Raw genomic sequence first — 16,202 nt, 5'->3', positions numbered from 1 at the left:
TTTCTTCATGTAAACTTAGGAATAAAGGGCTCATTTGATTTGCCTGGTTAATTAGCATGGATCAGCTCTAGAGCTGGGATGCCTATTTCATGTACAGTCTCATTTGTATTGGAGGGCAGAGTGTGTCAGTTATTCAGTGACCTTCTCTTTTGGGGAATACATGGGCATGGAGAATTCAGGTAGGCTAAGGACACTCACTGTCGGCCTTTGTTACCTAGGTGGCTATGGAGTCTCCACAGTATGAAACAGCATCTGGGCTGCTATCTGTAGTGAGGGGTGAAAGGTAACTATGGAATTTGATACTAATAGATCCAACGCCGGGAGAGTTGGCTTGCTCCTTCCCCTGACTGCTTTTAGCCAGGCAGGCTAACTGAGGAAAAAATGTCCAAAAAGCTTTTGGTTTTTGTATTGTCTCCAGGATGCAGGAGAAAGGGCCCCCATATTTCCAAAGGTAAGCTTAGTGGGCCTGGGATGTTAAATGTTTACATTATTCTCTTTTCCAAATGCCAGGAAAATGGTTACATTCAATTCTCAGGAATGAAGCAAAACTTTAGAAAAATCACAGAGGGGAGAAAGGCTGAAGGGGACACTCCAGCCATTTCTTTGACTTAGCTCTTAATGGCAATTGCACTGCCCTTCTGTGTCATATTCCAGACTATATCTCTAAGATCTGTAATGTTAATGTTGATTGATTGATCTATTTATTCATCTGTCCATCCATCCAACTATCTATGCATCTATCTGTATGAAGTCTTAGTTGCAGCACGTGGGATCTTAGATTTTTGTTGTGCCATGGAGGATCTCTAGTGACATGCAAAGTCTTATTGGTTGCAGCATGTGGGATCTAGTTCCCTAAGGAAGAGTCAAACCCTGGCCGCCTACATTTGGAACTTGGAGCCTTAACTAGTGAACCACCAGGGAAGTTCTAGGATCTGTAATGTTAAACCCATACCTTTTGAATTTCTTGTTAGGGGTTTGAGTGAATAATTTCTGCTGAAGAAAAAGAATCATATTTTTCTGGAATTGAGCTGCATAAGTTGCTTGTATATTTTTGAGATTAGTTGTTTGTCAGTTGCTTCATTTGCTATTATTTTCTCCCATTCAGAAGGCTGTCTTTTCACCTTGCTTATAACGACCCAATCAAAAAATGGGCCAAAGAACTAAATAGACATTTCTCCAAAGAAGACATACGGATGGCTAACAAACACATGAAAAGATGCTCAACATCACTCATTATCAGAGAAATGCAAATCAAAACCACAATGAGGTACCACTTCACACCAGTCAGAATGGCTGCGATCCAAAAATCTGCAAGCAATAAACGCTGGAGAGGGTGTGGAGAAAAGGGAACCCTCCTACACTGTTGGTGGGAATGCAAACTAGTACAGCCACTATGGAGAACAGTGTGGAGATTCCTTTAAAAATTGCAAATAGAACTACCTTATGACCCAGCAATCCCACTGCTGGGCATACACACCGAGGAAACCAGAACTGAAAGAAACACATGTACCCCAATGTTCATCGCAGCACTCTTTATAATAGCCAGGACATGGAAACAACCTAGATGTCCATCAGCAGATGAATGGATAAGCAAGCTGTGGTACATATACACAATGGAGTATTACTCAGCCGTTAAAAAGAATTCATTTGAATCAGTTCTGATGAGATGGATGAAACTGGAGCCGATTATACAGAGTGAAGTAAGCCAGAAAGAAAAACACCAATACAGTATACTAACACATATATATGGAATTTAGAAAGATGGCAATGACGACCCTGTATGCAAGACAGGAAAAAAGACACAGCTGTGTATAACGGACTTTTGGACTCTGCGGGAGAGGGAGAGGGTGGGATGATTTGGGAGAATGGCATTCTATCATGTATACTATCATGTAAGAATTGAATCGCCAGTCTATGTCTGACGCAGGATACAGCATGCTTGGGGCTGGAGCATGGGGATGACCCACAGAGATGTTATGGGGAGGGAGGTGGGAGGGGGGTTCATGTTTGGGAACACATGTAAGAATTAAAGATTTTAAAATTTAAAAAATAAATAAATAAATGAATAAAATAAAATAAAAAAAGACATACAACAAGCAAAAAAAAATAAAAAATTCAAAAAAAAGAATCATAAAAAATGAGTTTGTACTTTGTGGCTAATTGCTTTTGGGTATATGATAACATGGATATAAAATATTATATCCTTCTAATTATATAAATATTACAAGGAAAAGCTGGGGGTGGGGGAAGTGTTTGTGGAACATGCTTTCCTTGCTCTTTGCCATTGCTGGGCTGATTAGAAGTTAAAACTCTTTGAATATTGAAAACTGTAAATGCTCATAGGCTTCCCTAGGGGCTTAGTGGTTTAAAAAAAAAAAAAAAAAACAACCTTCCTGCCAATGCAGGAGATACAGGAAATGAGCAGGTTTGATCCCTGGGTTGGGAATATCCCCTGGAGGAGGAAATGGCCACCTGCTCCAGTATTCTTACCTGGGAAATCCCGTGGCTAGAGGAGCCTGGTGGGTTCAGTCCATGGGGTCACAAAGAGTTGGACATAACTTAATGACTAAACAACAATATATCTTGATAAGTGATGATTTTTGCCTATTGGGATCTCTGGAAAAAGGGAGGCAACATGAAAGAGAAGCAGTCTCCAACTGGAGATACAATTTTAGAGTTTTTAAATACAGTTTTTAATTTTTAAAATTAATTTTATTGAAATATAGTTGACTTACAATGTTTTGTTAGTTCCAGGTGATGAGCAAAATGATTTATTTATATGCATACACATACCACTCTTTTTTAGATTATTTTCTCATTAAGGTTATCACAGAGTTTTGAGTAGAGTTCCCTGTACTATACAGTAGAGCCTTGTTGGTTATCTATCTTATGCAGTATATAGCGTGTGTATGTTCATCCCAATCTCCTGACTTATCCCTCTCCCCTACATTTCCCTTTTGGTAGCCATAAGTTTGTTTTTATATATGTAAGTCTCTTTCTGTTTTGAGAATAAGTTAATTTGTACATTTTTTAAGAAAAAAATAAGATTCTACATATGAATGATAACATATGACATTTATCTAGGTTCATCTTTGTTGCTGAAAATGGCATTGTTTTGTTCTTTTTTTCTGACTGAGTAATATTTCATTGTGGGCTTCTCTGTTGGCTCAGCCTTAAAGAATCAGCCTGCCAATGCAGGAGACATGGGTTTAATCCCTGGGTGAAGAAGATCCCCTGAACAAGGAAATGGCATCCTATTCCAGGATTCATGCCTGGGAAATCCCATGGACAGAGGGGCTTTTCAGGCTACAGTCCATGGGGTCACAAAGAGTCTTACATTAGTTAGTGACTAAACAACAACAGTATTTCAGTGTATAAATGTACCACATCTTCTCTATCCATTCTTCTGTTGATGGATATATGGTTGTTTCCATGTCCAGCTGCAATGAACAATGAGGTACATGTGTCCTTTCTGATTATGGCTTTCTCCAGTGCATGCTCAGGAGTGGGACTGCTGGATCATATGGTAGTTCCTACCTTAAGTTTTGAAGGAACTTCCATACTGTTCTCCATAGTGGCTATACCATTTACATTCCCACCAACAGTGTAGGGGGTTTCTCTTTTCTCTATATCCTCTCTAGCATTTATTGTGTGTATACTTTTTGTTGATGGCCATTCTGATCAGTATGAGGTCAAAATGATCAAAACTACCTCCTTGTAGTTTTGATTTGCATTTATCTGATATTTAGTGATGTTGAGCACCTGAGCACCTTTTCATGTGCTTTGTGATTTTTGGCCATCTATATATCTTCTTTGAAGAAATGTCAATTTAGATCTTCTGCTCATTGTTTGTTTGCTTTTTTGACATATAGCTACATGAGCTGATTGTATATTTTGGAGATTAGTCTCTTGTTGCTCACTTCATTTGAAAATATTTTCCCCTATTCTGTGTGCTGCCTTTTTAAAATTTTTTGATGATTTCCTTTGCCCTGTAGAAGCTTATAAGTTTAATTAGGTCCTCTTTGTTTATTTTGATTTTTATTAGTCTAGAAAGTGGATCAAAAAAGATATTACTGTGAGTTATGTCCTGGAGTGTTCTGCCTATGTTTTCCTGGAAGAGTTACATAGTGTCCAGTCTTACATTTAGGTCTTTGATCCATTTCAAGTTTATTTTTGTGTATGATGTTAGAGAATGTTTTAATGTAATTCTTTTATATGTAGCTGTCCAGTTTTCCTTGGAACCCCATATTGAAGATACTATCTTTTCTACATTGTATATTCTTGCCTCCTTTGTGGTAAATAAATTGACCATAGCGTGTGAGTTTAAATGAAGTTTTCAGTTGTTAGTGAGCTCTTTTGAAATCAGATGTCTGACCCTTAAAAGTTGATAATTTTCCCACCTGGCATGTCGATTTTTTAGTGGGTCATTTTCAACTGTAAGACTGATAAGGCAAGTGAACTTAGGAAAACTCTGCCATTGTAGTGTAAAAATAGCCAGGTGTAACAGCACCCCAATGGCAGGCTGTCATCAAATGAGCATGGCTGTGTTCCAATACAGTTGTATTTAGGGCTGTTGAAATTTGCATTTCAGACAAATTTTTACATGTCATCCAGTACTGCTCTTTTAACATTTTTCAGTCATTTAAGAATACAAAATTCATTTTCAGCTTGTGGGCTGTACATAAATAGATGGTGGGTCAGATTCAGGTTGTAAGCCATTGTTTGCTAACCTCTGTTTCCGATAACATGTATACTTTGAAAACTGTAGAAATGAATTACTACAACCAAATAAAAATTTACAATTGAAACTGATGAATGTAGTAAAGAAGCACAGATGGGACATCATCATGCAGCTTATTATACTGCACACAATTCCAAATCCTTATCTGACTCTCAGTTTATATATAGCTGTGTCAATACCAGTTGCCACTGGAGAATTTGTTCTCAAATTGAAAAATTATTCCACAAGATTTAAGGCCTACCAAGTCACAAAAAATAGAGTCTAATTCAGTGGCCATTTCTGTAGAATGAGACACAGTTCTAGATAAATATTGAGATTGCTGTAATAAATCTGTTTGCAAGAAGAAAGGAAGACATATGTAATTGTGTTAAATCATTTCATGATAATTGCTTGACATTTGTAATTTATTGAGTTTATAGTTTTGAATTGTATATGTATAGTTTCATTTGTGAATTTTATAGAGAATGACTTTGCATTTTTTTATATTTATTATGACTTGAGAAATAAGTACTACAGTGACAAACAAATAACTCAAAATGGATCAACAGGCCTAGTGGTAAAGTACAAAATTGGAGGTATTCTTACCTCTCCAGACTGGAAAAGGTGCTAAAATTAGGAGATTCACTGTTACGAAAGCACATGGAGGGAGAGCCAAGGCTGTCCCTGTGCAACAGAGAGAAGATGAAACAAAGGAATGTCACAAGGTTTTCAAATCCTATACAGGAAACAGGCTAATACAACTACTCAGATACAAACATATGCTACCCTTTAAGAAAAATGAAGAATAGCTTTAAGAGAAGAATCTTGGGCTTAGAGCATGGAGCCTTCAGCACGGAAGGGGAAATCTTGACCCACAAAAAATTCCTCCTAGGCCTGGCAGCCTAATGAAATATCCATACTGGGCTTTGAAATTGCTTGGAATCAGTGACCTCTTTGTTCTTTGTGTTTTTTTTTTTTTCCCCCATTTTGGAATAGGAATGGCTAAAGCTCTTAGACTTGATTTGTTCCAGCATTGTTTTTTGAAAAGACATAACTTGTTTTCTGGGCTTCCCTGGTGGCTTAATGGTAAAGAATCCACCTGCCAATATAGGAGGCACAGGTTTGATCCTTGGTCTGGGAAGATCCCCTGGAGAAGGAAATGGCAACCCACTCCAGCATTCTTGCAGGGAAATCCCATGGACAGAGGAGCCTGGTAGGCTACACAGTCCGTGGGGTCACGAAAGAGTCAAGCACAGCTAGACGACAACAACTTGTTTTCTAGTTTTACAGGTATAGAGATGGACAAGTATGTTGTCCTAAGATGGGTCATATGCAGAGTCTCACTCTCTGATTTAGATAATGCTGATAATTAGATTTTGGACTTCTAAACTCATTAATTATATTTATATGAAATTTTGGACTTGGTTTACACTGTAAAGGATTAAGATTCAATAGGATGTTGGGATGGATGAACGTATTTTGCATGTGGGGTAGATGTGAATCTTTGGGGCCAGAGGGAAGAAAAACTATAGTAAGCTGAAAAATACACTATCAAAAATATTTACATATGAATTTCTTAAACCCATGAATGTAATCTTATATGGTGAAACTAAGACTGTCTTTAGATGTGGTTACTTTTAAGATCTTGAGATGGGAATATTATGCTGGATTATCTAGGTGGGCTCTAAATGCAGTCAGACACAACCACTTAAGAGGGAGATAGAGGTTTCACACTCAGAGAGGACAATGTAATGGGCAGATAGAACAAAGATTTGAAGATGATGGCCTTAAAGACTGGAGGGCTGCAAGCAGAAACCAAGGAAAGCTAGCAGCAAACAGAAAGTGGAAGGAGAAAGGAAGATTCTCCCCTGGATCCTCCGGAGGATATATATCATATCTGACACCTTGATTTAGGCCGAATGAACATATTTTGGTGCTTCTGGCCTCTGGACCTCTAAGAGAATAAGTATGTAGTTTTTGTTTATGGTGGGAGTGGTGGTGGGGTGGTCATCAGTTCAAGGCAATTTGTTACCACAGCCCTGGGAGATTATTTAAAGTGGAAGCAATCTAAATGCCCATCAAATGATGAATGGATATAGAAAGTGTGATATTACCATCTAACAGAATATTATTCATTAATAAAAAGAATAAAGTAATAATGTGTTCTGCAACATGAATGGACCTTGAAAACATGCTGAGTGAAAGAAGCCAAAAAGGAACACATTGTACAGTTCCATTCATATGAAATGTACAGAACAGACAAATCTATAATACACAGAAAGCAAATTAGTCTAAGATTGGGCAGGTAGGGATGTTGGGAAATGCTAGCTAAGCAGAGTGGAGTTTATTTGGGGGACAATGAAAATATTCTAAAATTTATAACTGGATATACTAAAAGTTCTTGGATATAAATTCAGAGGGTAAATTATATGGTATATGAATCATACCACAGTAAATCCATTTTTTCAAAAGAAAGCTCTACAGTGTGCTGAGAAAAAGGCATGAAATTATATTGAGAAAGACAAGTCCCATGATCTTCAATGTCAAGCTGGAGACCTAAGAGTGCTGATGGTATAGTTCCAGTTCAAGTCCAAAGGCCTCAGTTCCAGTGTAAGGGTCAGCAACCTCAATAACCAGTAGAAGGTAATGTTTCAGTTCAAATCCAAAAGAAAGAAAAATCCCCCCTCATTTAAAGAAGGGTCAGCCGTTTTGTTCTAGTCAGACCTTCAATTGATTGGATGAGGCTCACTACCATTAGGGAAGTCCCTCTGCTTTCTTTATTTATTCTACTGATTCAAAGGTTAATCTTATCCAGAAACACCCTCAGGGACACACTCATAATAATATTTGCCCAAATTTCTGGGCATCCCTTGGTCCAGTCAAGTTGACAAATAAAATTAAACATACTTATGTAAGTCCTTTGTCACAGATACATATTGTAATGTTTTTCCCATTTGCAGTTTGTCTTTTAGTTTTAAATTTTAATTGTCTATTTGATCACCTTTTTTATTTTCACTTGTATGTATTTTGTTCATTCCTGCAAAAATAAGGCAGTAGCCTTTTCCCAATAGCCTTGGGAAATGCTAGCTAAGTGGAATAAGGTTTATTTGGGGGACAGAGAAAATATTCCAAAATTCATTATAATACTTTTTTGGGGGGATTTTGAGAGAAATTACATTGAATCTGTGAAATTACATTGAATCTGTGAACTCTTTGGGGGACTTTACCATATTTACAATATTAAATTTTCCCATAAATGAACAAAAGATGTCTTCTCACTCGTATTGATCTAGTTTAAATTATTTTAGCAATGTTTGTGGTTTTCACAGTAAAAGTCTTGGATCTTCTTGGTTAAACTTATTCTTAAGTATTTTCTTCTTTCTGATGCTCTTAGTGGAGATGTTTTCTTAATTTCATTTTCAGATTATTCATTGATCAGGTATACAATACAATTTATTTTTGTGTGTTGAAGCTGTGCTCTGCAATTTTCCCAAACTTATTGCTCCTAATTTTTTCTTTCCTTTGGGATTCTCTTTATATAAGGTTGTATCATCTGTGAATAATTTTACTCCTTCCATTTTAATTAGAATGTCTTTTCCTCCTTGCCTACATGCTAAGGCTAGAATGTCTGGTTGAATGGAAATAGCAAAAGCTGACATTCTTTCCTTTTTCCTGACCTTAAAGGGGAAGCTTTTGTTGTTTCACCTTTGAGTATGGTGTTAGCTTTGAGTTTTTCAAAACTGCCCTTTATCATATTGAGGAAGTTCCCTTTTCTTTATAGCTTGTGGAATGTTTTAATGATGAAATGGTATTCGATTTTGCCAATTTTTTTGTGTGTGTCTGTTGAAATGATTGTGTGCTTTTTCTTATAATCATTCTGTTAATAAGATTAGTTGATTTTTGTGTATGGAACCAACCTGGCATTCCTAGGGAAAATTCTACTTGGCCACGGTATATGATACTTTTAATATGCCACTGCATTCAGTTTGCCAATACTCTGTTGAGAGTGTTTTATATCTGTACTCATAGGGGATATTGTTCTATACTTTTCTTTTGATGTCAGTATCTGACTTTGGTATCAGTTAATACTTGTCTTATAGAATAAGTTAAGAAGTGTTCCTTTTATTTTTTGGAAGAATTTAGGAAGAAGTAGTATTCTTCTTTATTTTTTTTTTTATTTTTTTAAATTTTAATTTATTTGTTTTAATTGGAGGCTAATTACTTTACAATATTGTAGTGGTTTTAGCCATACATAGACATGAATCAGCCATGGGTGTACATGTCTTCCCCATCCTAAACCCCCCTCCCATGTCCCTGCCCATCCCATCCCTCTGGGTCATCCCAGTGCACCAGCCCGGAGCACCCTGTCTCATGCATGCAACCTGGACTGGCAATCTCTTTCACATATGATAATATACATGTTTCAATGCTATTCTCTTCAGATCGTCCCACCCTTGCTTTCTCCCACAGAGTCCAAAAGACTGTTCTATACATCTGTGTCTTTTGTTTCTGTTGCATTGATCTCTGCCCTAATTTTTATGATTTCTTTCCTTCTACTAACCCTGGGGTTCTTCATTTCTTCCTTTTCTAGTTGCTTTAGGTGTACAGTTAGGTTATTTATTTGACTTTTTTCTTGTTTCTTGAGGTAAGCCTGTATTGCTATGAACCTTCCCATTAGCACTGCTTTTACAGTTTCCAATAGATTTTGGGTTGCTGTATTTTCATTTTGATTCGTTTCTATGCAGATTTTTATTTCTTTTTTGATTTCTTCTATGATTTGTTGGTTATTCAGAAGCATGTTGTTTAGCCTCCAGATGTTGGAATTTTTAAGAGTTTTTTTTCCCTGTAATTGACAGCTAATCTTGCTGCATTGTGGTCATAAAAGATGATTGGAATGATTTCAATTTTTTTGAATTTAGCAGGGCTGGATTTATGGCCCAGGATCTGATCTATCCTGGAGAAGGTTCCGTGTGCACTTGAGAAAAAGGTGAAATTCACTGTTTTGTAATGAAATGCCCTATAGATATCAATTATGTCTAACTGGTCCATTGTGTCATTTAAAGTTTGTGTTTCCTTGTTAATTTTCTGTTAGCTGATCTATCCATAGGTGTAAGTCGGGTATTAAAGTCTCCCACTATTATTGTGTTATTGTTAATTTCCCCTTTCATACTTGTTAGCATTTGTCTTACATGTTGCAGTGCTCCTATGTTAGGTGCATATTTATTTATACTTGTTATATCTTCTTCTTGGATTGATCCTTTGGTCATTATGTAGTGTCCTTTTTTATCTCTTTTCACAGCCTTTATTTTAAAGTCTATTTCATCTGTTATGACTATTGCTACTCTTGCTTTTTTTTGGTCCCCATTTGTGTGAAATACCTTTTTCCAGCCCTTCACTTTCTTCTTTAAAGGTTAGGTAGGATTCATCCTGGACTTTTCTTTGTTGAGAAGGTATTTATTACTGATTCAATCTCTTTACTTGTTATTGGTCTTTTCAGATTATTTCTTAAGTTTTGGTACTTTTGGTTTCTAGTGATTTGTCTGTTTCAACTAGGTTATCACATTTCTTGACACAATTTTCTTCACATTTTTATGGATACTTTATTTTTTGTAAAATCAGTAGTAATGTCCCCATATTCATTCCAGGTTTTAGTTCCTTGTTTTACTTCTTTAGTATAACCTAAAGATTTTTTACTGTTGTTGATATTTTTAAGGAAAGAACTATCAGTTTCATTGATTTGCTACTTTGTTTTCCCATTCTCTACTTCATATATCTCCATCCTAAACTTTTTTATTTCCTTCTTTGTGCTAGTTCATCTAGTTTAAGATGTAAAGTAGTATTTGAAATGTTTCTTTATAAGTTTAGGCTCTTATAGTAATAAATTTTCCTCTAAGCAAGGCTTTACATGCATTCCTTTCAATTAAGTAATTAGTAACAAGGGAAGACTTACTTCTGCTCTTTATTTTCTGTGTATCTTATTTTTGCTCCTCATTCCCTCTATTGGTAACTTCTTTCAAGTTTGATTTTTTGTAGTGAACCATTCTGATTCCCTCTCATTAATTTTCTGTGTTTATTTTTATTTACTTTTTAAATGACTACCTTGCAGATTGCATTTAATATCTTCAGTGTAGAGCAATGTATTTTGAATTAGTAGTAAATTAGTTTCAAGTGTACAAAATATGCCACTATACAGCTCCATATTCCCCCTTTTATGTTGTTGTCAGAAATTAAATCTTAAATATATAGTGTTCCCATTACTATACATTTATGACAAATATTTATGACTTTTTAAACATCCTAGAGGATAAAAGAAGAGTTCTCAGTGAAATATACAATAATAGTGGCTTTTATATTTATTTATGTAGTTACTTTTAACAATATTCTTTATTTCTTCATATGGGTTCTTGTTACTGTCTATAAATAAACAAATAAAGATATACTCAGCTCCATTAGTAATTAGAGAAATTTTTTTTAAATCACAATAAGCTACTAATTAAGACCTAGTAGAATGGCTATGAGTTAAAGTAAATAGGCAGATTTGTGTATTGCCAAAACATTACAGAAATTGGACCTTCACACATTGCTAATGGAAATGAGAAATTATGTGGACACTTTGGAAAACAGAATTGCAGTTTCTTTTTTTAATTTATTTTTTAATTGAAGGAAAATTGCTTTACAGAATTTTGTTGTTTTCTGTCAAACCTCCACATGAATCAGCCATATGGATACCTGTGTCCCCTCCTTCTTGAACCCATCTCCCATCTCCCTCCCCATCCCACCCCTCTTGATTGATACAGAGCCCCTGTTTGCATTCCCTGAGATATACAGCAAATTCCCATTGGTTATCTGTTTTACATAGGGTAATGTAAGTTTCACCGTTACTCTCTCCATACATCTCACCCTCTCCTCCCCTCTCACTGTCTCCATCAGTCTATTCTTTGTGTCAGTTTCTCCATTGTTGCCCTGCATAAATTGTTCGGTACCATCTTTCTAGATTCCATATATATGTGTTCGTATACTTATCTTTCTCTTTCTGACTTCACTCTGTATAGTAGGCTCTAGGTTCATCCACCTCATTAGAACTGACTCAAATGTGTTCCTTTTTATGGCTGAGTAATATTACGTGGTGTATATGTACCACAACTTCTTTATACAATCATCTGCTGTCAATGGACACCTAGGTTGCTTCCATGTTCTAGCTATTGTAAATAGTGCTGCAATGAACAATGGGATATATGTGTCTTTTTCAATTTTGGTTTCCTCAGGGTTGTTGGAATTCCCTAGTGGCTCAGATGGTTAAGAGTATGCCTGCCATATGGGAGAACCAGGTTTGATCCCTGGGTCGGGAAGATTTCCTGCAGAAGGAAATGGCAACCGCTCCAATATTCTTGCCTGGAAAATCCCATCGACTGTAGCCTGCCAAGCTCCTCCATCCATGAGGTCACAAAGAGTGGGACACGACTGAGTGACTTTACTTCACTTTCTTTCCTGAGGGTATATGCCTAAGCGTGGGATTGCTGGGTCTTATGGTGGTTTTATACCTAGTCTTTAACGAAATCTTGATACCATTTTCCATAGTGGCTGTATCAATTTGCATTCCCACCAGTAGTGCAAGAGGGTTTCTTTTTTCCCACACCTTCTCCAGCATTTATTGCTTGCAGACATTTTGATGATGGCCATTCTGACCTGTGTGAGGTGATACATCATTGTAGTTTTGATTTGCATTTCTCTAATAATGAGCAGTATTGACCATCTTTTCATGTGTTTGTTACCCATCTTTATGTGTTCTTTGGAGAAATGTCTGTTTAGGTCTTTTTCCATTTTTTGGTTGCATTGTTTGTTTTCCTGGTATTGAGTTGTATGAGCTGCTTGTATATTTTAGAAATTAATCCTTTGTCAGTTGTTTCATTGGCTATTATTTTCTCCCATTCTGAGGGTTGTCTTTTCACCTTGTTTATAGTTTCCTCTGCTGTGCAAAAGCTTTTAATTTTAACTAGGCCCCACTTGTTTACGTTTATTTTTATTTAGATTGGCAGTTTCTCATGAAGTTAAATATAGGTTTACCATATGAAATTGCAATCTCAGTCATAAAGTATCTTGCCAAGAGAAGTTAAAACATTCTTTTTAAATATGTATATGAAAGTTCACAGTAGCAATATTCCCTAAAGCCTAAAGTAAAACAACTCAAATGCTTCCAACTGGTGAATGAACAGAAGTACCATATCTATGGAGTAGAATATTATTCAGCAATAAAAAAGAATGAAGTAGCAATATCTAACACAGGTAAACTGCAAAAAGACTATGCCTAATGAAAGAAATCCAACAGAAAAGAATGCATATTGTATGTTTCCATTTATAGTAAATGTCTTGAAAAGGCAGATGTCTAGAGACCTAGACTAGACCAGTATTTACCAGGGTCTATCTGGGGATAGTATTACAGAGAGACTGTAAATGGGCATGCAGTATCTGGGGTGTGATGAAAATGTTCTAAAATTCGTTGTGATGATGGGTTGTACAGCTCTGTAAATATATTAAAGTCATTGAATTGGGCGATTTCAGCATCACTATCAAAGAAAGAAACCCCACAGACCTGTCTCTCCATAGAAACATCCATTGGATAGAGACGACTGGGAGCCTGAGAACAGTGACAGAATGAATACTTCATAATAAATGTTTTTATATACTTCAATTTCTGAATCTTATGGATGTTTTACTACTTCTAAAACTTAACACAAAGAAATTCACTCTTCCAGGGAAGGAAAAACGGTACAGATAACTCTTTCAGGAAGCCTAATTTTGACTTTAAAGTGTGCCAGGTGAGGATTAAGAGACCTATGTGTTTAGTGAGCATCAAGTATGAAATAAGTCATTTGGGGCTGGAAACAACGGAGAACATGAACTCAGGGTCTGAACACCTAAAAGAAACATACAAACACCACATATAAACCTATCAATTAAAAAAAAATAAAACAGGGATAATGCCATTCATCCTATAGGAATAGTGCCTAAATGAAATCACGTATGTAATAGTGATTACATAGCTCATGGAAATGAGATGGCAACAGAGCAGAAAATAGGCAGTTTATCCCTTCTGAAGCCAGATAATTCTAGCCTCCATTCACCAGGGCTGCTCTTCACTTTGAACTTGTCAAAGAGGGATTTGGCCAAGCTGACTTCTGGACCCCCCATCTTGCTACCCAGAATTACGCAGTAACATTTAACATAAAGTGAAAACTCCCTTCACTTCAACCCTTGCCCAACCCCATCCCCTTCACTCTTTCCCCAGTTCAACCCCAATCATGATTTTCAGGCCATGTTTTTATACTTTAACTCTGCTCAGGCATCCACACTCACCAGGGCCCCAGACCAACCCCAACCCAACATTGTTTTACTAGGGGAGGAATGATTTTGTGTTTTCCATGGCCCCGTGGAACACCTTCCCTCTCCATCGGTAAAGATCCTAAGCTGCATGTGGACAGGGCCTGGGTAGCTGGAGAGACTCTTGTATACCTGTTTTAAAGTTCAAAAGTGAGAGATTTGCACATAAAAATTAGAGACGTTTACTTATGCATCAACTATTAACTTTATTTGAAGAACCAGTAACTTTATGTGAAGAACTGCCAATACTGCAAGAAAAACACTTCAGTGAAGTTTTTCTGCAAGGGCAATACTGCGGACTTCATGGCAGGCAGGGTGACCTTGGGCAGTCACCCGGGACTCAGGGGAAAGTCCAGTCTAGGATCAGTCCTCCTTGTCGCCGTCGCCCAAGGTGAGCTTGTCAAAGACGTACTCTGCCAGGCTGCCTTCCGGGGATCCCACGTTGCTCAGGTTGCTGACATGGTCTCCCAGCTCCTTGATGAACTTGACCTGCTGGTCCAGGTAGCCGGTCCCCAGGAAGTGGCACAGGTGGGCGTCGCTGCTGTCGGTGGCCAGCTTGTGCAGGTCGAGCAGGCTCTGGTTGACGTTCTTCTCCAGGTGCAGGGTGTTTTGCATGGCCTGGAGTGCGCTCTCCCACTGCTGGGTCTCGGGCATTCTGATGTCGAGGAAGGAGACGTGGCCCCCACGCCGGTTCTGCAGGAACATCAGGCTCTCGGCCGTCTTGCTGTGCTCGTGAGAGCGGAGCAGGAAGAAGCGGTAGAAGTGCTTCAAGCCCACATCATCACGGTTGAGGTAGAAGGCCACCGCCAGGCACTGGAAGGAGGCGTGGAACTCCAGGGCAGTGTGGCTGTTGAGCGCGGCCTCACACTCAAGGCGGTAGTTCTGACGAACCTGTGAGGGCGGTGTGGGCATCATGGCGGGCGACTCCAGGGCCCAGGGAATGGCGGCTCGGTTGGCAGGTGTGCGGGGCTGGCATCGGCGGGGGCGCGAGCGCCAGCGGCCTCCTCGGAGCCTTCCCATGGTGGATGATGTGGGCGACCAGAGGCGGGCTCTGGGCCAGACGACAGGCGGCTGGGTGTGGGCTCTAGGATGGATGGGTAATGGCGTCCGTTGGGCCAGGTCAGTGCCTGGGCTTGAGATTGGTTAAGGAAGAGGTCACGTGGGTGGGCGGGATCTGTGGGCAGGCGGGGTCTATGGTCTTGACCCTCCTTCTTTCGCCTGGTGACGTAATGGCTGTTGAGAAGGGACTATAAGACAATTTCAACAATCAGGTCCTGGAAAATAACCCAGAAAAGCTCCACTCCTTGTCTCTCTCCAGGTCCTTCTCACCTCTACTTTCTGATTCAAGTGAAATAGTCAGACTACAGTGTGTAGCAGCTAGTCTCCTGAGGGGCTGATGAGAGGCTGGATAACGTGTCATTTACGTGTGGAAGAAGCCTCTTCGGGATGGGCTTTGACCAATGAGAAATGGGGGGTTGAAGAGAGCCTGTAAGATAAATACCAATGCTACCCTCTTCCACACTGCCAAGTGACCTGAGGAATGATTTCAGATTCTAAATCTCTAGACAAGCCTGTTCAGTGAATGATCTGCTGAGTCTTTGTGGCTCATTAGGAAGCAGTGGCCAGTGTGATAAACACGTAGGATTACATTTCTTCACATCTTTCCCTGCCTGATGTTTCATTTGTCTCGCCCTTATTGCTGTGAGTTCACACATTCTATCAAAATCAGCATCTTAACAGCATTTAAGCTGAGTCTCAGTCTCTGTTTTCTAAAAGTCAAGCAAGGCTCAAACTCCTGTGTTGGTCATTCTGGGAATCTCCCTGTTATATGTCTTATTATATATCATTTTATTTTCTCATATATTTTCTACTATTACTTCTTTGAGAATTTCCTCTTTGTTCCTTTACTAGCTGGTTGCGATTTCTGCCCTCCCTTGATCCTATTGTATTGCGGCAGGATTGCTTTGACAATTAACCATCTCTCTAATTTGCTATTCAGCAGTGCCTATTCTATTCTTCTATTTATTGGACTTTTTATTCCAACAATAAGTGTTTTCATTTTCATGATCTCTAGTTTATCTTTATGGATTATATATATATAGAT

General features: G+C 38.2%; 1 protein-coding gene across 1 annotated transcript; it reads right to left on the bottom strand.

Moving 5' to 3' along the window:
- Window positions 1-14,461: 14,461 nt before the first annotated feature.
- LOC138071833 (ferritin heavy chain-like) lies at window positions 14,462-15,013 on the bottom strand. The gene has a single exon (XM_068963230.1). It carries the CDS (start codon window positions 15,011-15,013, stop codon window positions 14,462-14,464), a length of 552 nt encoding a protein of 183 aa, XP_068819331.1.
- Window positions 15,014-16,202: the final 1,189 nt, after the last annotated feature.

This window comes from Capricornis sumatraensis, chromosome X, assembly GCF_032405125.1.
Source record: "Capricornis sumatraensis isolate serow.1 chromosome X, serow.2, whole genome shotgun sequence".
In the NCBI taxonomy this organism is placed as follows: Eukaryota; Metazoa; Chordata; class Mammalia; order Artiodactyla; family Bovidae; genus Capricornis; species Capricornis sumatraensis.
The sequence above is the reverse complement of the archived record's forward strand: the minus strand, read 5'-3'. Positions and strand labels throughout refer to the sequence as shown.